Source organism: Syngnathus typhle, linkage group LG7 (assembly GCF_033458585.1).
Source record: "Syngnathus typhle isolate RoL2023-S1 ecotype Sweden linkage group LG7, RoL_Styp_1.0, whole genome shotgun sequence".
Lineage (NCBI taxonomy): Eukaryota > Metazoa > Chordata > Actinopteri > Syngnathiformes > Syngnathidae > Syngnathus > Syngnathus typhle.
The window spans coordinates 13,221,196-13,243,448 of NC_083744.1; the positions used below are offsets into that span (position 1 = coordinate 13,221,196).

At 38.6% G+C, this 22,253-nt stretch overlaps 1 protein-coding gene across 10 annotated transcripts in view; it reads right to left on the reverse strand.

Moving 5' to 3' along the window:
• Window positions 1-22,253, reverse strand: part of ppfibp2b (PPFIA binding protein 2b) — a 37,290-nt gene that overhangs the window by 7,490 nt on the left and 7,547 nt on the right. For 2 of the 10 annotated variants that reach the window (XM_061282419.1, XM_061282420.1), the window contains exons 4-19: window positions 15,946-16,032; window positions 14,596-14,709; window positions 10,196-10,342; window positions 8,184-8,411; window positions 7,323-7,415; window positions 5,418-5,529; window positions 4,079-4,140; window positions 3,914-3,989; window positions 3,723-3,805; window positions 3,427-3,494; window positions 3,272-3,334; window positions 3,099-3,159; window positions 2,885-2,932; window positions 1,371-1,530; window positions 880-912; window positions 91-123 (exon numbers count right to left, since the gene is read on the reverse strand). In XM_061282419.1, coding sequence (XP_061138403.1) covers window positions 91-123; window positions 880-912; window positions 1,371-1,530; window positions 2,885-2,932; window positions 3,099-3,159; window positions 3,272-3,334; window positions 3,427-3,494; window positions 3,723-3,805; window positions 3,914-3,989; window positions 4,079-4,140; window positions 5,418-5,529; window positions 7,323-7,415; window positions 8,184-8,411; window positions 10,196-10,342; window positions 14,596-14,709; window positions 15,946-16,032 — 1,468 coding nt within the window. Of the gene's footprint in view, window positions 1-90; window positions 124-879; window positions 913-1,370; window positions 1,531-2,884; window positions 2,933-3,098; window positions 3,160-3,271; window positions 3,335-3,426; window positions 3,495-3,722; window positions 3,806-3,913; window positions 3,990-4,078; window positions 4,141-5,417; window positions 5,530-7,322; window positions 7,416-8,183; window positions 8,412-10,195; window positions 10,343-12,498; window positions 12,574-13,433; window positions 13,635-14,595; window positions 14,710-15,945; window positions 16,033-19,194; window positions 19,688-22,253 lie in introns of those variants that run through there. The other 8 variants (XM_061282426.1, XM_061282428.1, XM_061282425.1 and 5 more) reach the window with 8 other exon arrangements.

Below are 22,253 nucleotides of genomic sequence, written 5' to 3' on the forward strand. Positions count from 1 at the left end.
CAATTGCTAATTTACGATGAAATAAAAAGCAAGGTTTACGTGTATGTTTGTTTACACAAGTGATGCACAGATGAATTATGCAATACCCACCAGTATAGTAAAGATCATACTTTCCAGGAGATCCTGAGCCAGGTTAGTAAAAAGTGAGAAGAAAAAAAATGAGCGGGCATTAGTCACACCCAAAAGGACCTCATACAGTATGTTGATTGTACAAACAAGCAAACCAAGGAGCCTTAGGCAGGTACAATGCTGCTAACTTGATAAAAATGACTCACAAAGTTTGTGATTCATATTTATTCAGCAGATATTCAGCATTATACGTGCATAAGGCTTCGTCCACATTAGGCATGTTCATATGAGTCGAGGACAAGCTTGAATAATGAGGTCACTCCACACCATGCAGTGTTTGTCCTTAATTTGTTGGCTTGATCGTCTTCACAGTCTAAAACATAACAAGAGAGGTGCTAGAATAAACTCCGGTATCTTCCATGATCTTACTAGCTCTCTAAATTGCGTGTAAATGCTATCGTTTGAGTTGCTTTTTATTCCACAACCCACACTCAAGAATAGATCATGCCATATGAGGCACAGGGAGCATGGGGCATGTCAGGTAACATACTTGTTTGTTTACTTCGGATACTTAATCGAAAACAAAAATCATCTATTTTTAAAGCATGGTGCACTCATTCCTGCTAGCTTCCAGCTCAGCCTTATTGAAGGAGAGGTCTGATATATTCTGTAATGGTCGACACAGTGTTGGCATTGCAAAAGACTGGAAATGCATTCTCCACAAATAACAGATACTGATTTGCTGATAAGATTTGTGATTTCCTTTTCATGAAGATGAATTTCTGGTTTACCAAGTGGAGCATACAGTACCTAAAACTGGAGCACTGGCACTCCTGAAGCGAACTGTAGCCATAAACAAGGAAACAGAAAAGTCCAACAGCAAAGCAGGCAGGAAGATAAGAAAGAGCACAAGTGGAAAGCAGTTGAAGCAGCAGTTAAGTGACGGAGTTTCTCAGTCAGATGTTACCTGCAATCAAACCTAAACACTATTTATTATTTCCAATTTATTTATGGTTTGCTTTAGTTTAGCCGCTGCCCACTGTTGACACTATTTACCTGTATTTTGTATGGACGCACAAGTTGTTTAAGGTGTTTAGTAAATAGAAGAAAAGTAGTGGATATAGGTCACATCAAATCCAGTGACAGTTAAAAACAGAAAGACAACAACAAAATAACAAGGATATAGTCAATACATAGGAATTGGGCATCCGCTCACTATTGGTGATAAAATATTCGAGTAGATGATCCAAATTTGAAAGCAGCTAGAGAGCAGATTGTATGAAACCAAAGATGAAACTCACTCAGACTGTAGTCATGGTCGTGGCTAGAGACAGGCGAGAGCCTGACAGGAGATAAATATTCTTCTCTTTCTCTGTCACCGTTCATCTTGGTCCTTAGCTCACTTTTTCCACACAGCTTCCCTGGCAGCGTCTGGTACTTGTTCAGCTCCATTAGAGCATTCTGCCAAAGAGAAATGTTTCTTTTAAAATGGCAGGCGCAACATTTTGTCAAATCAACTGCCATAGCCTCGAGAGTTTTTCAAGGATATAGCAAGGTGGATGTAGCTTCATTTCCGATGTGCAGTGAACATGCTAATTCTGATGACTGCAAATATGTCAAGTGTTCGCCTTTGTCAGCACACAACACATCCAATTTGATCATGATAATGACGGGATGTGGTACTGTTGCATAACAGGAGGGTGCATGTGGGACGCTGCACCCAAGTCATTGGGGCTAGGAGTAAATAACAGGAGAAAGGCCAACAGAAAAAAAGAGCTGGGAGGCAGTCATGATGTTAAACACTTCTGACAGCTACTTCATGTGGATTTCTCCCCTTGTGTCTGTGTGTGTGCGAATGTGCGTCATAAACAAGATCATACACTGTATCATTATGGAAAAGGAATTTATCCGCTTGACCTGTCAAATGTAAGAAAAATATTCCATAAAATAATTGTTAGTACGTTTTTAACAGTTACATCTAGAGTACACAGGAGAGGGTGTGATTAATTCATCAGTCAAGCAATGAGCAAGATCTATCAGTTCTGCCGAATTCTTAATTACATTGTATTTATTGATTCTCTTTCCAACATTCTGGGAACAGGATAATGCCCCAGTGTAGAACGCAAGTTTTAATACTGGTTGAATGAGTCTGATGTGGAAGAACCTGACTAGCCTTTGCACCTCCTGTAGGTGCAGTTTCTGGTTGTAATGGTTTTATTCATGAACAGAAGTATCTATATTAGTCAACACATTTTTACTACATTTGTTAATCAGGGATGCAAGGAAACATTTTGAGATGATTTTTTTTTTTTTTGCGCTGATTCCGAATCAGGCTGACGATGAAACTAATGTGGTTCAGACATCTTATCATAATTAATGCTTCAAGTTGTTAAGATAGCTTATGGACGTCCTATAAGATATGGAACACTTTTTAACATTTATTTGCAACAGCAGTAGCCGTTTGGCAATGCTAACAAAGTCCTACATGGACATGTGCAAGGTCTCTGGACCTTAATTTCTGTAGCAATAATAATAATAATAATAATAATAATAATAATAATAATAATAATAATAATAATAATAATAATAATAATAATAATAATAATAATAATAAACATTGCAGCCTGGAACAGAAGCTCAAGAAAAGAAATGAGAACCCTAAGTGACCTTGTGTGGCAGTTTCCTCAGTTCACTGAAGAGTGTCTCTGTTTTTTTTTTTTCTTTTCCCCCAAACACTGTTATGCAATCAACAACTGTAAATTCTGTTTATAAAGCAGCGTGTTAGATTGTGTTATGCCATGCAGTAGACCAGTACCTCTCCCCCTACGTCTGATTCACTTTCATCTGGCAGGACCTCTACGGGCTAGCGCCCACGCAAATACACACATGCAAGCAGAAAGAACAAATTTAAGTTTGCATGTTAAAAAGCAGGACATCTATGAGTACACTAACAATGCCTCATATTGATTAGTTCAATTAGAATAACAGCAGAATGGCAGTCAAACAGGATCAGAAGAAATTGTGGGAACCTTTTGTAGAGATCTGCTCTGCAATTCCTCAAGACTGCTTGAATGCAACCTGCGCTGATGCCTAAAGAAAAGGACAAGTTTATGTATATTTATGTTTATGTACCATTCCAACGTCATCATCTTTTCTTTTTTGTACATGCAATCAATGAAAGACAAAGGGGTGAAAACCTCACCATGATCCATTTAAGAAGGTTGCATCGCCGGTAGAAAGTGATATGTCCATAGAGTTCTGAAAACTGAAATAAATGGCACGCAAAACATGTATGAGATCCACAGTAGTGCAAAATACCAATGCAATGGATATGTTAGGTGTTAGCAGTATATATACCATGAATCTAGGTCTCTCTGGTAAGGTGATGAGGATAACATAAGTGGCGAAGATCCTCTTGATGACATCTATGGAAAAACAAAAACATTTGTCATCATTCATAAAATGTCCATCCAATTTACATTCCACATAAGGGACTGGAGTCTTTCCGGGAAGACTCAAGGTTAAATAAAAATGGTTTCCCCCTGAAAAATAGTGCGATTGTATAGAAAAGGAGAAATTGTTTGCTATGTAATACAAAGCAATATGAACATTTGAAATGTTTAGAGGATATTTTGGATGCTTTGTGGCCTTACCTCTGACCTGTAGATATCACAATGGGCTTTGTGTGCAATGGCTCTGACTTTTAAACTGCCACTCAGCTCCTCTTCACTGCTTCCTGGATGGTAGAAAAAAAATGAATAAAAAGAAGAGAAAAGAACATTGTTGCATGTGAACGTTAACTAGATTTTAATCAGTAAAGCACAAACTGTAGTGATATTCTTACCATGTGTGAGTGCCATGAGCTCATTAATCTTTCTATACTGGCCAACCAGATTTGTCAGCTCCTCTATACGGCGCGTCTGTAGATGCAAACCGGGTGGGGAGCTTGAATTCTCAAATGATGTCAGAGATCATTCATCTCTCAAGTCGTACAAATGTATTTTATTACCTTTTCATCGTTTGAAGCTAAAAGAGACTCCATCCCCACCTTCAGCCTCTGGTATTCCTGATCTGAAAACATGAGCCATGCAAGTGAATTTCATGAATCCAAGCTCATATCAAGTTCATTAAAACATCTGATGAGTGTCTGACCGGATGATGTTTGTGAGCGATATGACAGCCATGTTAATATGACGCAGCCAACAAAACAAATGCATGCTGACGGGAAGCGCAACCACCTGCCATTGGAGACAAAAACGAACTGTGAAATGAATTTCACGATGTTCGCGTACTTAAAAAAAACAATGCAAGGCAGCTGCTATGTTCTATGATGTCACGTAGAAGCCGAAGATAGGAATAAACCACTGCCTCTGTTCACTGCCAGCCCAGTTAAAATGGATATCTGATGTTTATAGCCATCAATGGCAGTGAATGAATTAATCGTCCAATTAACCTGTAAAGCCAAACAGTGACTTGCAGATTAACATGGACAGCAGTACGACCACTTCCACAATAAAACGACCTAACCCAACACAAAATCTGTACCGAGTATTATACTTTTAAAAATGTATATAATGTTGTCAGAAGGATTTTCATTATTGTGTTGGTAGTTTGCAGGGGTGTAAAACTGGACCACATCATACAGAAAGCTGTTCTGATTATTTTTTACTCTCCAATGTAACTGAGTTTAGCAAAAAAAAAAATCGGCACATCTCTCAGTATGATGCAGTTATGTATTATCAGAATGGAAATTACAACCATGACAACAAACATATTCAACTGTTTCTTTAAAGACTGAGCATGATCTTTTTGCAATAAAAAAGGCTACATTTGTTTATCTTTTGATTCATTGATTAGGCACATGACTGACAAGAAGTTTTGCTGTGACCTAATCTTAAACTGATGTAACTGTAATAATCAAATATAATACTTTTATCCACCTTAAGTTGGTAATTGCCATGGGTTTACAAAGTAGTGGAATTGAGACTCAAGTTGTGGGAAGTAAACGATTTAGTGGGGAAGATTAACATTCAGACTCAACAACAGGAAACAGAGAAATTGTGCCGGTCCAACAGACATGAGCTGAATGGGAAAGAGATCAACGACAAAAGGGCGGTCTTGTCTTACATTTGTTTATCAGATGTTTGATGTACACCTCCTCTACAGCAGAGGGCAGCATAAAATCAAGAAAAAAGCCAAAAACACGGCAAAGGACGGATAAGTTAAGAGTTAGTTGAAACACAAGTAATTCAAGTTGACAGACGTGCATACGCACACTCACACACATTTACAATATTCTCCCTGAACTGTAGATTCGATGTGACAGTCAGGCTGACATCAGCATGTACCTCTCTCTGCATTGTCATTGGCTGTGCTGCCTCTGGCCAGAAGTTGGGTGTGTAGGCATTCAATCTCAGCATCTTTGGAGGCAAGGAGCTGCTGCAGGTCGGAAATTTCACCCTGTGGAAGCAGATGAGCAGAAAAAAAAATCATTAAGTCAGTCTTCCGTATCTTTGAGCACAATATTTTTAGCATGCTTCCATTACAGAAAGGAAACCCCACAAGGGTCAGCTAAATTAGTCCATGTATACAACAAGAAAGAAACAGGCTTTGCTGCCACGGCTGCCAGAGGTCATGGGTCCTCCAAAAAGGATAATGACCCAATCAACACAACTTAAAAAAAATAAAAATATTCCACAGAAGGGCACAAGTAAAAAGTGGAATGCTAGTTTTAGGCGTGTCAACATCATTTTAGCACGAGGTAACCCTAACCATGTAAATGTATCTCCTCATATCATTCCATTCACTGTCCACAACAAATGGATGGATCATTCATTTGAAGTTCATTGCTTGAAGTTTGTTAATGAACAGCGCTTTCTTTTCTGTAATTCAATTTAATTGATTGTCTGTGAACCCACATTGTCTTTTTCTGACAAAGTCCCTGTCCCGTGGCAATCATGCGAAAATGCTTGCGTAACATGAATAGCGAAATTTGTTCCACTTAAAAAATACCATGTCTGGATAAAGAAACAGCAATCAAGGGTTTGTGTTGTAAAGTGATAAACAAGTATTTCAAATCTTTGCCAAGGTTAGAAAGAGGTGGAAAAGCGCATACAAGAGCAGCGACTGTGCTAAAAAAGAGAACACAGAAAAAGAGCCAGAAAAGCAGGAGCCAGGAAAAGTAAGAGGCGGCACCTGTGCGCTGCGCCATCGCTCTTCCCACTGTTGCTTCTCCAGCTGTGTGTGCCCCACAGTCAGCTTGAGACTGGAGAGCTGAGTCATGAGCGACTGGTAACACACATGGAGTGAGTAAGAGATAGAGAGCTAGAGGGGAGAGAAAGAATGGACAGACACGCACACACACAGGAAGAGAGTAATGATGGAGGAGATTGCGAAATGTAGAGAACAGTGGAGCAGAAAAGGAGACAGCAGGCCACATGGAGGGGTTTATAGAGAAGACAGCAGATAGTACAGGAAAAAGGAGGGGGAGAAGGAAGCAATGTGAGCACAGAGGATGCAACGGCACTCAGAAAATTGTTAGGTGGAAGAGAGCTAATTGCACATGCAGTTAACGCTCTTTAACATGACTGCTTTAGGATTTTTATAGATTCAGTTATTTTAACGCTCTGTTTGTACTAGACGCTGAAAAACAAGAATAAAAACCCCCAAAATAAATGGTATTTTTAAAAAAACTAGTCACATTGCTGACCTTTCTTCAGAGATCTTCAGAAAGCCTTCTTTTATGGTGAATTTAGAAAATTCATTCTAAGAGCTTATTACAACAGATGCAGTTTGAAATCAACTCTAGCAGCAAACACATTTTAGTCACTTCCAAAATGATTGACTACACTGTTATTTTCCCATGAGTTCAATCAGAAAAGGTGAACAGAACTATGAACTGAACAAGTTGATTTTAAAATTTGCAAACTGAACTTTGTGTAGAAAACAAACTTCCCCAATACAGCCTGTGATGATCGTTACCTGAGCACTTGGGCACTGCAATGTCATTTTCAGTTAAGAAATGGCAGTACATGATAAAATGGCCGTCCCCTGAGGTGGATAAAAATGGGTGGGTTTTTCTGCCCAATTCATATTTCACAAATGCAATAATAAACAGAATACTACATTTAGACTTGTTGAGATGCAGAGGACTTATTGTAAAGACATTTTTTGAATTGACTTCCCCTTTAATGTAGTTTCGTATACCGTTACGGTCCTAATAAATTGTGCATCATGCATGGACTGTAATGTACCTTGGTGACTCGAAGTTGCCTCTCATACTGTCCCTTCTCTTCCTCCAACTCCTCCACTTTATTCTTGAGTTTCTTCACTTCTTGCAAAAAATCCTACGGGAAAAACAAGTTTAATTAAACCCAAAATGCCTCAGCGATAAAATGATTGTGACGGAGGGGGTGGCGGTGTACAAATGGGTAATTCTGTTGCCAAACTGTGCACATGCTAAGATGGAAGGGAATTCAAAAAGCAGGTTAACACTCATTGCAGTTGTAAAGGTCTCCCCAGTCAGAAACAGTGGTTAATGCAGGAACCAGGATCTCCCATAAAGACCCACCAGCACGTGCGGTTATCAAAAAGAGTTGGAAATTAGAACCCTTCAAAGTGATCATATATATGAGCATGAAGAGGCTGCACATCTTATACACCAATGGCAATGTCTGATTTATAAGTTAATCATTCTGTTTCTACATCAAAATATTTTCATTTATTGGATAAGTACTTTCCTACAAACCTGGTTAGTTCAAAAATTCTGTCATGCAAGTGATACATACAACATATTAAGATACTGTCAAGCCACACGGTTGCTTTAAGAGAAATACTATATTTTTTATGGTGCTGTGACCTGGAACACAATTGCTACGGCTATTTGCTATCACCTCAAAGAATGGAAGCATGAGGAAAACCATAAGTCTCCATTTCTGCAAGAACATCCCAAAGAAATGAACACAACAGACACGGCAACAATTGTTAGTTTTTCTGGAAAATGTTCTATACCAGGTGCGGTTTGGACTGGTTAAAGGGGGAGAGGCGAAGATTTGTGTGTGTGTGGGGGGGTGGCAGTAGCGGGTAAGACACAGTCATCCATGAAGTCTCCCTACATTTGTAGTCAGTGCTCCGTTGTGCTTCCAAGTACTGAGACCACACGGGCTCAGGTTTGTGCCGCTCAGCCCGACCACAGGGCTGTGACCCTGGGCTTGGTCAGCACGTGGCTCTCCACGCTGGGTGTCACCATCTTCCAGGGCCCGCTTCTCCTGAATGCGAGTGCTGATTTCCTCTTGAAACCTGCACATCTGCTCCTGGAGCTCACTAATGAGATTTACCACGCACTAGGAGGAAGGAGCCAATGAACCATGGCAGGCAAGTCAAGGGTGGTGGTAGAGCAGGAAATTGTTGAAATAAAGAAAAATACAAATGAAGCAGTCAGTTGCGAGGTCATAAAATGTGAATCTAGGACTTTTTTGCTTCCCTCGCAACCCGTGGAAATATGGCTGACCTGCCTACTGTCAAAGAGAAAAACAATCCCAAAGACGTGAAAACAAGTACTGCGACAATGTTTTATGAAATTTGTCAAATTTACTGTGCAACTGAAGTTTCTTCAAGTGAAAAACCAACAATTATTTAGCATTTTTCTAGTGATTGATTATGGTGATAGTTTGTTGTTGCTCTTTGATTGCTAGACTGGGACAGTTCCTGGAGGGAAAAAGCTGAGAAATCATAATTACAAATGAAATTTTCAAGAACTAGAGGTACGAAGTATGTTACATTAAGCACGCACACACAAAGTGGAAAATGAGATTGCTGGATCGGGGAAAAAAATGAGCACCTAACAACCTCTGGTGCTCATTTGAGGACCTCTGCAAAATTTTATATGTGCGCATGTGAACTTATGTTCTAAACGTACAGTATGTATCCAATAAGCTCAATTAAAGAATAGCAGAAGGTTAGGCCTTTTAGTAAAAGTGGCCATTAGGTTAATAGTCTAATAGAAAATGGCTAGATTAATTCAACATAATATAAATTTGGCCAGAAATAGAAAATACACAGTGAAAGTACTGCTCGGTGCATTTTGGTTGTGATCAGTGTTAGTATTTGTTTGTTGTTCCCTTGTAAGTGTGTACACTGAACAACACTTTCTGCAGCTGAGTGAACAAGCAGATATGGGCCAAAGTGACGTTTTACGCTCGAAATATTAATACGTGCACACACTCCAGTTCTGTTTAATAATACTCCACCCTCCACACATCATTCACAACGTCATCATTTGGTGACTAATGTAGTCAGCAGTGCAAATTTGCTGGCTAAAATCCCCAGGCAATGGCTTTGGATGCCATGTGATGTCTTAACATTCACACACGTCCTCACTACAAATGAGGCTTTGTGGCAGATTGGAAGAGCAGTGAATGCCACGCAAGACAAGCAAAACAGCGTAACAATATTGGTTAAGGCATATTTTAGTCAGTGTTTGTGTGTTACACTTACCACTAACTAAATAAACTGGCATTATTACAGTAGCAGAGAAACTGAGGGGCTCCAGTCCAGACTATTTACTCAGAGCACCATGGCCAGTAACTGAAAATTTGAATGGCACTGGAAGAAAATTTGGGAGCGCACATAGCAAATTAACTTGCAAAGTAGAGATTTGCATATCCACTGGTTTTATTACTTTATTACTAATAAGCACCTGGAGGAACTTTATCCGTCCAACGGTTGACATCAAGCAAACATGAGATTTGTGTCAAGCGTTCAAATATATCACAACCCCATCAAAGCTTCTTGTAAGAATTTTCATCCAATCAAAATGAATAAAAAAGCGGATTCGTACAAGCAATACAGGATTCCTATTCCCTCAAAGGTAAAACAAAAAATTGAAATATTACATATTTGTATACAAATAGACAGGATAGACCATTACGTTGGAACTCAAGCTCCCTTCAAGCAGGATCGAAATGTTATGACGACCATATAATGCCATAATCTCAACCAAACACTATGTTTAGCCTCATTATTACTATGTTGGTATATTTAAAAGTACATAATGATTAAAGTTAAAAAAGCACACACGCACGCACACACACACACACATTCATACATATAGCAGAACTTTGCCTACCTCTGCTTTGTTCTGGTTTGTGTCCATGGGATCTTGCGGATGTGTGTTCTCCGTTTCCTCAATGCTAACCAACTTCAGTTTCAGGTATGAGACCTCATCCATCAGATCTAACTTCTGAGTTTCCAGAGATGTCCTGCTCACCAGTTCCTGAGAAAAACAAATACATAGAATCAATAAGATGAGTTGGAAAAAAAGCAAAAATACACAAACATGAGAGTAAATGTCCACACATAATGTACCCGAGCGAAGACTAGAGATGTTTAGGCGTTCCTAAGTTCAGTGTTCTTCCCACACTGAGAAATCAGACTTGACTGGGGACCCAGACCCCATGAAGCTAAATATACACACACTCATACACAGGGAAGTCAAGGGCTCTATTAATAAAACTCGATGCCTCCATGGTATGGCAGACAGACAAAAAAAAAAGTGTGTGAAAGCAAAAATTGATGGTGGGCACAAAATTGTGTATGTATGTCGTCTCTTCAAGGTCTCTGACCACGAGTGTTTTCATTTGCTCTCAATTCCTCTGTTTAAAATCTAATTTAAATATCCATGGACTCTTTTTTTAAAAAACTTTGATAACCAATGTCTTGCTCCAGCTAATTGCAAAGATTGCAAAAATGTTAGCAGACATTACTGCAGGAGGAACCAGGGATTTCACACATATTAGATAAAATGCAGAAAATTATTTTAGGTTTCAGGTATTATCATTTATTTTGGTGTTTTGGCCTGGGTTTCTTCCTTTTTGAGTTTCAGTTTTGGCCTAGAGTTTTCATTTTGATGCATCCTCCTCACCCTAACTTGACTTGACCCTAACACCTTCTGTATATCTTGCAAGGTTGTCATCACAATGAAAAAACATGAACAAATGTAATCAAGACAAGCTATACATTTCACACAAATAAAGGATTGAAAGAAGGCCACAGTACCAGTAATTGCAAAAAGTGAAGAAGAATGACTAGGGATGAGAATCGAGAACCGGTTCTTCTTGTTGAGAACCGGTTCCTACATTACCAATTCCTTGGAATTGTTTACTATTTTGCTAAATATTCCCTTAACGATTCCCCTCAGCGCAAATTACGTCATTATGCATAGCAACTTAAACAATGATGGCACCTGTGAGGCAGAAGCGCTCCAAAGTTTGGTTACATTTCGCGAAGAGGGACGAGAACAGAGCGACGTGCAATACATGCAATGTTGAAATTTCAACAAGGGGAGGAAATACAGCAGTAGTGGATGTACCTCGAGCTTATCCGTTCAAGGAAGCAGGGAGGAGCAAAACGTTTAACTGAGGAATGTCATCGTGCAGTGACAAAGTTTGTAGTTAAAGGCTTGCACCCATTTGCCTCCGTAGAAGCCCCTGATTTTCCATGGGTGATGGTTTCTATTGTAGGAGAATGTTTGCATTCTTCACTCTTAGGTTTGTAATGTCATATTTACATTTATAAAACAAAATGATCATAATCGGTGTGTATGTGTGTCTTTTTCTTTCCCCCAAATGAGAATTGATTTTTTTTTATCATTAAACAGAATCGAAAATAGAATCGTAAAAATCTTATCAATTCCCATCCCTAGCGATGGCCATACAACTGGAAGTAAAATGTATCGCAAAGTAGGTGTGGTACAAGTCTTTTTCTGTTTAAAATATGAAGAAAAAAATGAAGAAGATTACTTTTACTTTTTACTGGCTGCAGTAGCACACAATAATATACCATAATATTAAAGGACAGCACAGGAACTAAAATTCATAGTTGATCTGGGAACTATAATGTCTTTGAGGCAGACAGCAAACATTAATCATCGTTCAATTACATTGCAAATACACTCCATACTCTGGTTTTTCCTTCTTCTATATTTACCTACAGAAAAATAGGTGCTTGGATTAAAGTAACTCTTGATAGGGTCACAGGTTCATTGTGGCCATTGTAGCATGGCTTTGTTGTTAAAATGCCCATTGGAACAAAAGAGTTGATTTTTACTCACATAGTTTTCTTCTCTTTCTATAGCAGGTCTCCAAGAATCGTAAACCCTCTTTACATTAAAAAAGCCGACAAGCCTTAACTGCGAGGGGCTTTCCCACATCTACATCAGAATTAAAACTGGCCCAGAGGGAGGGAAGGGAATTTTTGCATGGAGCGAAGCTCCCCTCTTACTCGCTACACTTCTAAGCTTGTGATTATCACGTCGAGCTATCCATCAATTTATCCAGTGCAAGCAGAACCAAGCTGGGCACACCATGAACACATCACCAATACCAGAGATGACATTTGAAACCAAGCATATCCTAATAATAACATTCATACCGGAGTGATGGTGAAGCTGCAGATTTTCCAGCATGCTTGGCAGCACTCTTTGTACAAAGTTAATCGTTGCTGCGTCTTGCTTGAAAAATCAAAGAGAAAAATGAAATGAAAGAGCAAGAGGAACATTTTAAGATTGAATGTTGGCTCCTACCCAAATGAGAATGTAACAAGAGCAGTTATTCACAGACAAATCTTAAAAGTGTGAAGATTTGCATGATGGATAAGTGATATAATGGGTGATTTTCAAAGTCAACAGCTTTAAATTTGTCATTAATTGAAGAGATTAAAAATCCATGTTGGATGTCGACAAGAAACATCAGTTTTATCTTATCACAGTGAGCTCACTAAGACTCCAAATGGAGAGCACATGGCAAATAAAATCAGCACCACAGCCACGCTCAGACACACAGCTAAAAACCCCAAATGATTCCAGCACGACACGCACGCACACAGTATTTACGTAGCAATGACAGCTGTCTGTTCATTTGTAATCTAACACCAGTCTCACTTAGAGCAGGATAATCAGCAGTCTTAAAACCTAATTCATCAGGAATCTGTGGCCATAAGTGTGCCATGCTAACCCGTATTGAGAACAACCATGTAACAAACGTTCACCAGCTTTTGCAGATCTCCGAAAAAAAACAATTTGTTCTGTAATTTAACAAATGGCACCGTTAATTGATTTGAGCATTCGCTTGAAAAAGTGATGACACAGGATGAATTATCGAGTAACTTTAAATGCTGCATAAATGAGATAACGCCGAGGTCATACAATAAGCGTGCAAAAGAAGGACAAAACAGTGCACAAGAAAATGACAAATTTTACTGTCCTTCATCTCACTTCAACAAAAACTCACATTAGTTAAGCAGTATGACACTGTCAATCATTATCTGTCAAATGGGACGATATTAAACACAAACAGCACGAATATTACCGCTAAGCAGGACAACAGCTGTGGATCAATACAGCTAAATCCAATAAAAGCTCTAAACTTAACAAACACCTCTCGTGAGGCATTGTTTAGGAGATCTCTTGCAGTGACAGTTGGACCTGTATTGTTAGTTTGAAATGTTGAAATCCCTGTTGGCTTAATGCCACTTTCAAAAAAAGCAGCAACCATCAGTTTTGTTCATGAATAATATTTTATTAAGCGGGCCGCAACAGTGAAAGCTGCGAGGACCCAATTGTTTTTGTAGAAATTAATTTTTATTATTCTCCGTAAAGACTCTCAATCTTGATTAACTACACGTTAAAAGAAAACTCACAAACATTTGCTCAAACATCGAGCGTGGCGAAAAGTTGGATTTGTGGGGGGGATATTTGAATATGTGCTCATTTTTATTGTTAATAATACGATAATAAAGGATATTTGACCAGTTTTTACTCGTCTGATTTGAAAACGAGTTATTTGTCAGTTTGTTTTGTAGCTTTTACTGTATATAATATGAGGTGCTCATACATTCATTTGGGTTGACAGTCATAATGGCCGCCCGAAAGAAGCTATGACTACAATGCAGCCCGCGAAAGAAATGAGTTTGACACCCCTGCTCTAGGAGAAACTACATCTTCCCTTCATTTAAATTGAAAAGACTTTTTGATTAATAGATCATGCTTACTTTTAAGTTCTGTGGGTTGTAAAAACTTGCTAAAAACAGATATAAACATGGTTCAGTGGGATATGTATTCAAATGTGGGATTTTACTTTGACTGCTGACAATGCAGAAGACAAAGGATCCATTGTAATGTTTGAACAGAGAAGAGATTCATTGGTAAACTCAGTTGTGCTATTGTTGAGCCTGGGATGGCCATGCTCAAACGTTTGCCTCAATGATGAGGTCAAAAACATTTGCGGCAATGGAGATACGAAATACAACCATTTAGTATAAAATCTTCAATTCAATTTCTTGAAACGGCCAATCAATTGCCAACAATTTGGCAATTTATTATTCATACATGTTTTGGCTATATTTATGACTGAATCACTTGCTTATTAAAATTGTATAGGATCTTATGGTGCTAATGTAAATAAAGTCATTCATAGTTTTGGACCCACAAAGAAGTTTTTGTATGTGTCAGTTTTCCCATGTCAGTGTTACCTGTTGCAGCATCTCCTCAGTGAAGGCTAGTTTCCGTCTGTGTTCCTCAAGGGAGCTTTCTAGATCTCTGATCTTCTCCCCTTGGGCCTCCACCTGGTCAGTCAGTACACTTACCTAAAGGTGGCACAATTATTTATTATTACATTTACACAGTAGAATTAGTCAATGAACAGAAAACGTCATTAAACAACATTTTACCAGCTTGCATAACAACATTCCCTTGTTCTGTTTCATCGGTCAGCAAAAAAAGATAATATCAAACATGAGATTCCTCAACTCAACAACACCCTTTTATTACTCGGTAAGTCTACCGCGAAGGAATCTGAGCTGGACATTTACAATAATCCCCATGACATGACACTCACATCCTGCCAAGCCTACAAATTACAGACATGCAAACAGACAGACACACACCCCTTTCTAAGAAATTGTGTGGAATTCCTCTATAGTAGCTGATTCACTGTCACTTCAACTCCCATTACAGTCAACCCCGCAGCCATTTTCTAACCTAAGGCACGCTTGTTAAAAGGACAGTGTGTAGACAGTTTAGATTCATTCCTTTTTAAAAATCCACGAATAATTATCCATCAGTATGCAAAAAAAAAAAATGTTCTATCAACATGCATGCACTTTGACCTTTGGTCATTGCATTCTATTAGTTTACCACGAGACGAGCACATAATTCGACACATTTATTTGAATGTGAAGCTCCTTTTTCATGAACTCTCTCATGGTTGATTACAAATAATCTTATGCATGTTCATTTTTTCCACTAGGTGCTATAACAAAATCACAAATACACACAAGTAGGTCTGTAAGTGAAGCAGGTGAGAGCTGCACTGATAACAGCAAAAGGACCAAACTAGCACACAGATAATCTGGAAAAACAAGTTCCGGGCACCTTGGGTATCAGCAACCGTGGTCACATATAAACAATGAGAATTCCATTTTGTCAGTTTTGTGTTTGGTTTGTGCACAAAAAAATACACCAAGCTGATTCATTCGATTTAGAGGTGAACATTGTAATTATCAAAGCTGGATGAAGTAGCTATTAAGGTGAAAGAAGTGTCTGGTGACTATAGCATCTGGTGTTAACAGCAACCAGTGAATGCAAGTACATGCTTGAATGGGTCAAAGACGTTCAGGCATGTTTTATTTGGAACAACATATACTTCACAACCAGGAACTCAGATGTGTATCAAGTGTGGCACCAAACCTTCCAGACGAATCCCATTTACACTTTCAATGATTGCATCAACACAAACACAAGTGAATTCATCTTTTTAGAGATAAATAATATTAAAAGTCAATTTACACGTGCCCGCGTGCACACACAAAGAAATTGCTCACCTGTAAAACCAAGGACTCCTTGTCACCCTCTAGACGGAGCAGTCGCTCTTGGTAGGATTCATTGTTGGAAGGAGGACACAGGTTCACCTGTACAAACACAGAGAGCAGAAATATAATTGTTATGTCAGTTGAGGTGATTATATCTTCATTGTCTATTGACCTAATGGGTCCTAATGAAATAGTTGATTGAGAATCTTGTCTACAGGTCAAACAACCCTAAGCAATTTCTAGAAAAAGCAGCAAGGAACACTTGAAAATGATGATGTTTCTATACATATTGATATTTGACTAAATTGCAATTTCCTAGCTGATGTCTTATTGTTCTTTAGACATCATGAACTTGAGAGACTGAATCAACAATGCCCCTGCCACTGAGCAATTTGCCTTAAATATGTTGAGACTTGATTCATCAGCAAACACTTTTGCACAGCATTGACTACATTTCTAAAAATAAATCAAAAAGATCCAACGATTATTATGACTCTTACTGCTTATGAAACAGGATATCAAAATTTGAGATTTAAGAACATGGAGTTAATCAAGATGAGTGGCCAGGATTGGAGGCGGCAGTAGCTTAACCCATTAGGATTTTGCTCCAGGACCAGAGTGCAAAACATTTCTATTCAAGATGAAAATAAATACAGAGCTTGTGATTGTCTTTTAATCTTTGGTGTTATACAACTGGAAAAAAGATTGTATTATCACTAGGGCAATTTGAATGCATCAGGGTCACAAGGTGCTGCATTTCTTTTTCTTTTAATGTCAAAGGCACCAATGTGTCTAGAGTGCAAGATGTTTCTGAGGACATGCTGTAAGGGCTACTCACATAAAAAAACAAGTCTTTCACAAAGCACAAGGTAGCCTGCTGAAACATCATGAGAGGTCTCATCCATTCAGACATTGCATCTTAAGACAACCAGGCAGGATTTGTTGTTGCACATTGTGAAACATTCTCGGAATTCAAATTGAAGATTTATATGTACGTATATATATTTTATGTTTGAGGCTACCAACTTCTCAGCCATGGAAAATGTTAATTGAATTCTTAAAACATCATTTTTAATTGAGAAGATCCCAAATTTAGGATTTAAACAAATCATGTATCATGCTGACAATCTTCTAGTGACTAAAAGGAGGCAGTTATTCAGAATATGGATAAACAGGCTGGCAGAAAGATAGGGTGATGACTTTAGTGATATTTGTGATGATTGTATGAAGAATACAATTAATTTTGATAGGAATCCTGGCATGTGAGGAGGTTAAGCCTTAATATTGTAGTTTGACCTATCTACATCCATTTGAACTTTGCATGCTTGGACGTAATCCATGTGTGCGTCAATCACACATTTTCAGCAGACTAAAATAAACTGTCAATGGCACTTGGGACTGATAAAAGAAAACTGACTATTTCTCTGTCACCTGTCAGCTTGTGTGACAACTGTCAAAGTTTTTGCCTTTCCACAAACTACTACAACCTAAGTTAAATTTAAAGAAAGTATTTTTGAGGACGGGCTCATATTTCCCAAGCATGCATATCTAAAATCGAAACCTCTTATATTAAATGAAGTCGACATGGGATGTGCGATGGGTTTCAAATTGCTCCAAAACTGTTTCAAAAAGCTGTGCAATGTACATGCAACAAATGCTTTTTTTTACATCATGGGTGGAGCAATATATGACATGAGTGCTAAAGAATGCTGAAAAATACAACATGCAGCACCCCATTTACACGACCAACATTGCGCAGTGCCTGTCTATCACACCACTACAGACACACAGGATATGGACAATAGTGCACAAAATAGTGTTGTATTCCTGCAGTAATACTTCTATAGCTATCCTTGTACTTTAGATAAACAATAGCATCAGATCAATAATCTTCACGTGTAATTATTTCACTGAATCTCAAAAGTTCTAGAGACGTTGACTAGGCTAGGTAGGCTATCTTCATATTGCAGGTCAACTCTAATTTCATCCAAAAACGTCACAACTGGGCGTGAAAGCCATTGCAGTCAGAAGAGCATAAAATACGTGCTGAAATGCTTTATAGCTGACAAATACTACATGGGGACGGGTAGGTGCTGTAAAAGAACAAATGTGTCATGACCGAGACCTAAAGGGGAGGCAACACTTCTGTAAACACTGGGTGCCATATGATGTCATGCTGTATACGCATGCCTGTCACTTCACAGAAAAATTGCGTTCACGTTAGAAGATCGGCTTTGGTATGTATATAAAAAGATGGGATTCGACAAAAACACAGACTTGGGAAGCACACCCTACAGTGTGGCAGCCCATTTGTTTTCCCATGTGTTGCTATAAAGCCACAAAAAGAGGCCACCACATAGGTTTCCTCTTATGTTGTCTTGTAAAAGTACATATTCTTTGGATGCATGCTGACTTGAAGTCTTATGCCGTGTATGAGGACTAATATATGATGAAAAGTCTGCAAAACGATTTTTAAATCAACCCCCAACGTTCCAAGCCTAGACCATTGGACCCTCATTTAACATAGTTCATTCCGAATTCTGCCTTATTATAATCTCAGTCATAGATTTAACTTCAGGCACATAACATTTACCATGAATTACCATGATCAATGTTCGACTGTCTTGCTAAAATGTTATGATTTTTTTTTTTTTTTTTTTTTTGATTTTGTTTATTTCAGCAAGTACAACACACTTATTAAAACTTCACATTTTGTTTTACATGACTTGTCAAAAAAGGGAATTGGGTTGAAGCAACTCTGTTTACCTAGTCCCGTGTCAATTTCAAGTTTCACTACCAGACACACAATCTACATTACACACGACATTTAAAACGATGAAAACAATGTGTCCGACAACAACGATAAAACCCAAAAGCTACTGCCGTCATGGGAAAATGTTGTGTTGGTCCTGTAAACAAATGTGACTCTCGAGCTACAAGGGCAGATTTTGTGTGACTGTCAATGATTGGATCTTGCAGTAGTATCACAGATGCGGCTTTGTCAACAGGAATCAGCTGATGGCTAATTCGCCTAACCTGATACCATGGCCTTGGTGATGCATTCCTGCAAATCCCCTGAGAATTCTGCTATGAAATTGGAAACTAGTTACCAAAAACAACAAAGACACAAAAGACCAAAATGACATCATGCATCAAAGCTAGAAAATGAATTGTTGCATCACCACAGTTTTCCTTTTATGCGGTCTTGTAAAAGTACAGATTCATCACACTAAAATGATCAACTTAAGCTTAAACACTTACCTTTCTGAGCCACGAGAAGTGCTTGTAGACATCAATGGGAGTCTCCATGCTCTCAGCCCATTTCTGCCCTGTCTATTTCCTCTAGGATTTTATCTCAGCTGGTTAGAATGTGAGGCTCTCTCTCTCCCTCTCTCCCTCTCTTACTCAATCCCTCTCTCCCTTTGTGTGTATTCAGACCAAGTCATGTAAGTCTTAAGTTTGAAGAAAGTAATGTCACGTGTGAAAACGCATGACTTCAATGTTCACTATCATTTTTTTAAGATCTCTGCTGTCTGAGCAGAAAACTCCCTCCCAGTCCTTCTTCTTCCTGTTATCTTCTTCAGTAAGACTGACCTGTCTTTGTCTACATTCTGTTCCTCGATTTTCCCCTGTTTGTGTTGGTTTTTAACCCTTTTATCAACAAATACCCCTTCCTTGCTTTCATGCACTATTTTCTCAGCTTCCTTCTTGCCCTGCTGCAGTCTGTCTTGCGGCCAAATGGCCAAGCCCAGAAAGAGGGGGTGGTCAAAAAGGTTTTGCCTGTTTTGTCATCTGTTTGTGACCATCTTGGTTCAAAGTCAGCTTCTCACACGCGCGTGCTGCCACACACATCTGCTAAGCATGTCATACAAGTTTCATCGATTCACATCCGTAAATGTTTCACTCTTCTTTTTTATCCCACTTTGTCTCATAAACATACTTTGGTTTTCTTTCTGTGTCCCCTATGGAGCCACTCAGTTATTCATCTCATGACATCATCAAGGGAGGAGACCTACATTCATAAAAACTGCCAATAAAAGATCAGATGTTCCATACTTGTGGACGTCAGGAAAAGCAAATATTCAAAGATGCATTTTCTTTAATGTTAGCACACGCTGTGGCGATGACAAGTCAGCAAGCTTCATTAAAATTGGTTGAGAAATTAGCAAGGTATGACTTATTTTCAATCCACATGTATTGCCTCTGAGAGGGAATGCTTCCGAGCCTTTGTTTTTCCTAATACGTGCGAAAAGTTGTTGATTTCGTCATCAAGGACAGTCATTTATTTTCCGATATTTCTAAGCACAGTTTTAATGTTCAAACTGCAACGTTAGAGTGGCTTACAATAGTAATAAATATTGACTATTATAGTGGTGCTTAGAGAAAGAGGTATTTGGTATTAAAGGTTTGACAATTGGCATGGATCAAATGAGAGTCAGAAGGCGAGGCAGGAGAGAAGCAATGTGAAGCCTGTGAAACGTGTGGTTGGAAGTGAGAGCCCAAATAAACAAGAAATGTGGTGAGCTGCAGGATTAAGGTGGGGGCCTTAAAGTGTCAATTACGGCTCTTTTTAGAGAACCGGCTTCATACCAATATGAATGTTTTTGTAAAAAAAAAAAAATTGTTTATTAACTAGCTTATTTATTTGCTCAATTTAGTGCTACAAAAAAAATTAAATACAAGTGAATTGAATGGCATCTAGCAGAAACATCCGATGTTGAAAAACAAAGATGGATCAACTTCTGTTTGAAACAATGCAGAAGCTGCTAAACTGGATCCAAGATCCACCTTTTTCATTTCAGCCAACTAAAGTATCTTACACATCTTGTCGAACTGCTTTCTAGGAAGAAAACAGCAGCCTCTGCAGGTCAACACAAGCCCCCCCAAAAAAAACAGTTTTATGTCTCTCAACCAGTAAACCCAAATGGAAGTTTATGAAACCTTAAATTCAAAAGAATAAATGAGACCACGGAAATAGCTTATTAAGAACAAGAGAAGCTGTGAGAGGACACGCAGGAAAACCAGTGGTTGGAGCAAAGGGGCCGAGGGACAGGAAATTGGTAATAGTCCACTTCTTTGGGAAACTTTATGCAGCCACTCTTTCACAGTATTTTCCATTGTACCACTAAAAACAGTTGGAGAAAGAAATTGTGGTGCTTAACATACATTACAAAGGCTAAAGTATTCATCGAAGCTAACCCTCTGTTATTTTTTTCTTATTGTTATCTTTGATATTTAGGGCCTAAACAAGTCTTCCAATAATGTGCATACCTCGGTTCAAAATAATGCTTGAACCATTCATTTTTCTGCCTCAAGTACCCGCTTAGTCAAGCTCAACGCGCCAAGAATGGTTCATGTGGTGCATGACGTAACATGGCACCAACAATTGAGAAGGCCAAGTTCAGAAGAAACTTTCTAGATCAGGGGTCAGCAAGTCCAGCCTGTTTTAGATGCATTCCCAATGCAACACACATTCTGATTCAAATCATCAGAAGTCGTCAATGAAGACAACATGCATATTTGGGGTTTTTTTTTATTGAGGGAGGAAGCTGGATTACCCAAAGACAACCCACACAAGCACAGGGAGAATATGCAAACTCCACACAGAAAGGCATGAGCCTGGATTTGAACCCCCAACCTCAGATCTGTAAGGCCAATTTACTAAACATTTGACATATAGAGTCACTTATGAAAAAAAAAATAGCAGATTGACCAGGAACAAAAAGAATACATGGTGCTGGAAATAAATAGCCTTTCTGTTGCACAATAGCAAAATTCCTCACCTCCCTCTGACCATCCAGCTGACCCTGTCTAACCGGACTGCAACTGACAGACTTTGGACTGTGAAAACACTAAATGATTGATAACTGGATAATTTGCACGGCTTGTTACTCGACTAGTAACTCTTATCCCCAACTGAAATTTACTAACGACAAGTAAACGTATGTAAAAGTACCAATAACATGTAGGTAAAGCAAAAGCAACATGATGAATGAACAGCTATGAAATAGCTTGTGGCTATTTTACGTTTAAAAAACAGTTGACCTCCATGAAAACTATCCATATTAACTTATGTACGGTAAACTACGTGTCACTAAACAAGTTGTCTTCCCATGTGAAATTGGACAAAACTACTCTTATTGAAAGAGACATCCAGACAAGTATTGCCAAACTTACCTTGAAAAAGTACATTATTGCTTTAAAAAAAGAAGTCAACCCAAACATTCTCTTTGTTATTTGTTGGACGTGCTTCCCTCTATTCCAAACAAGGCATTGAGATTAATATTGGTCTTGTGGAATAGGGGTTAAACCGCAAATTT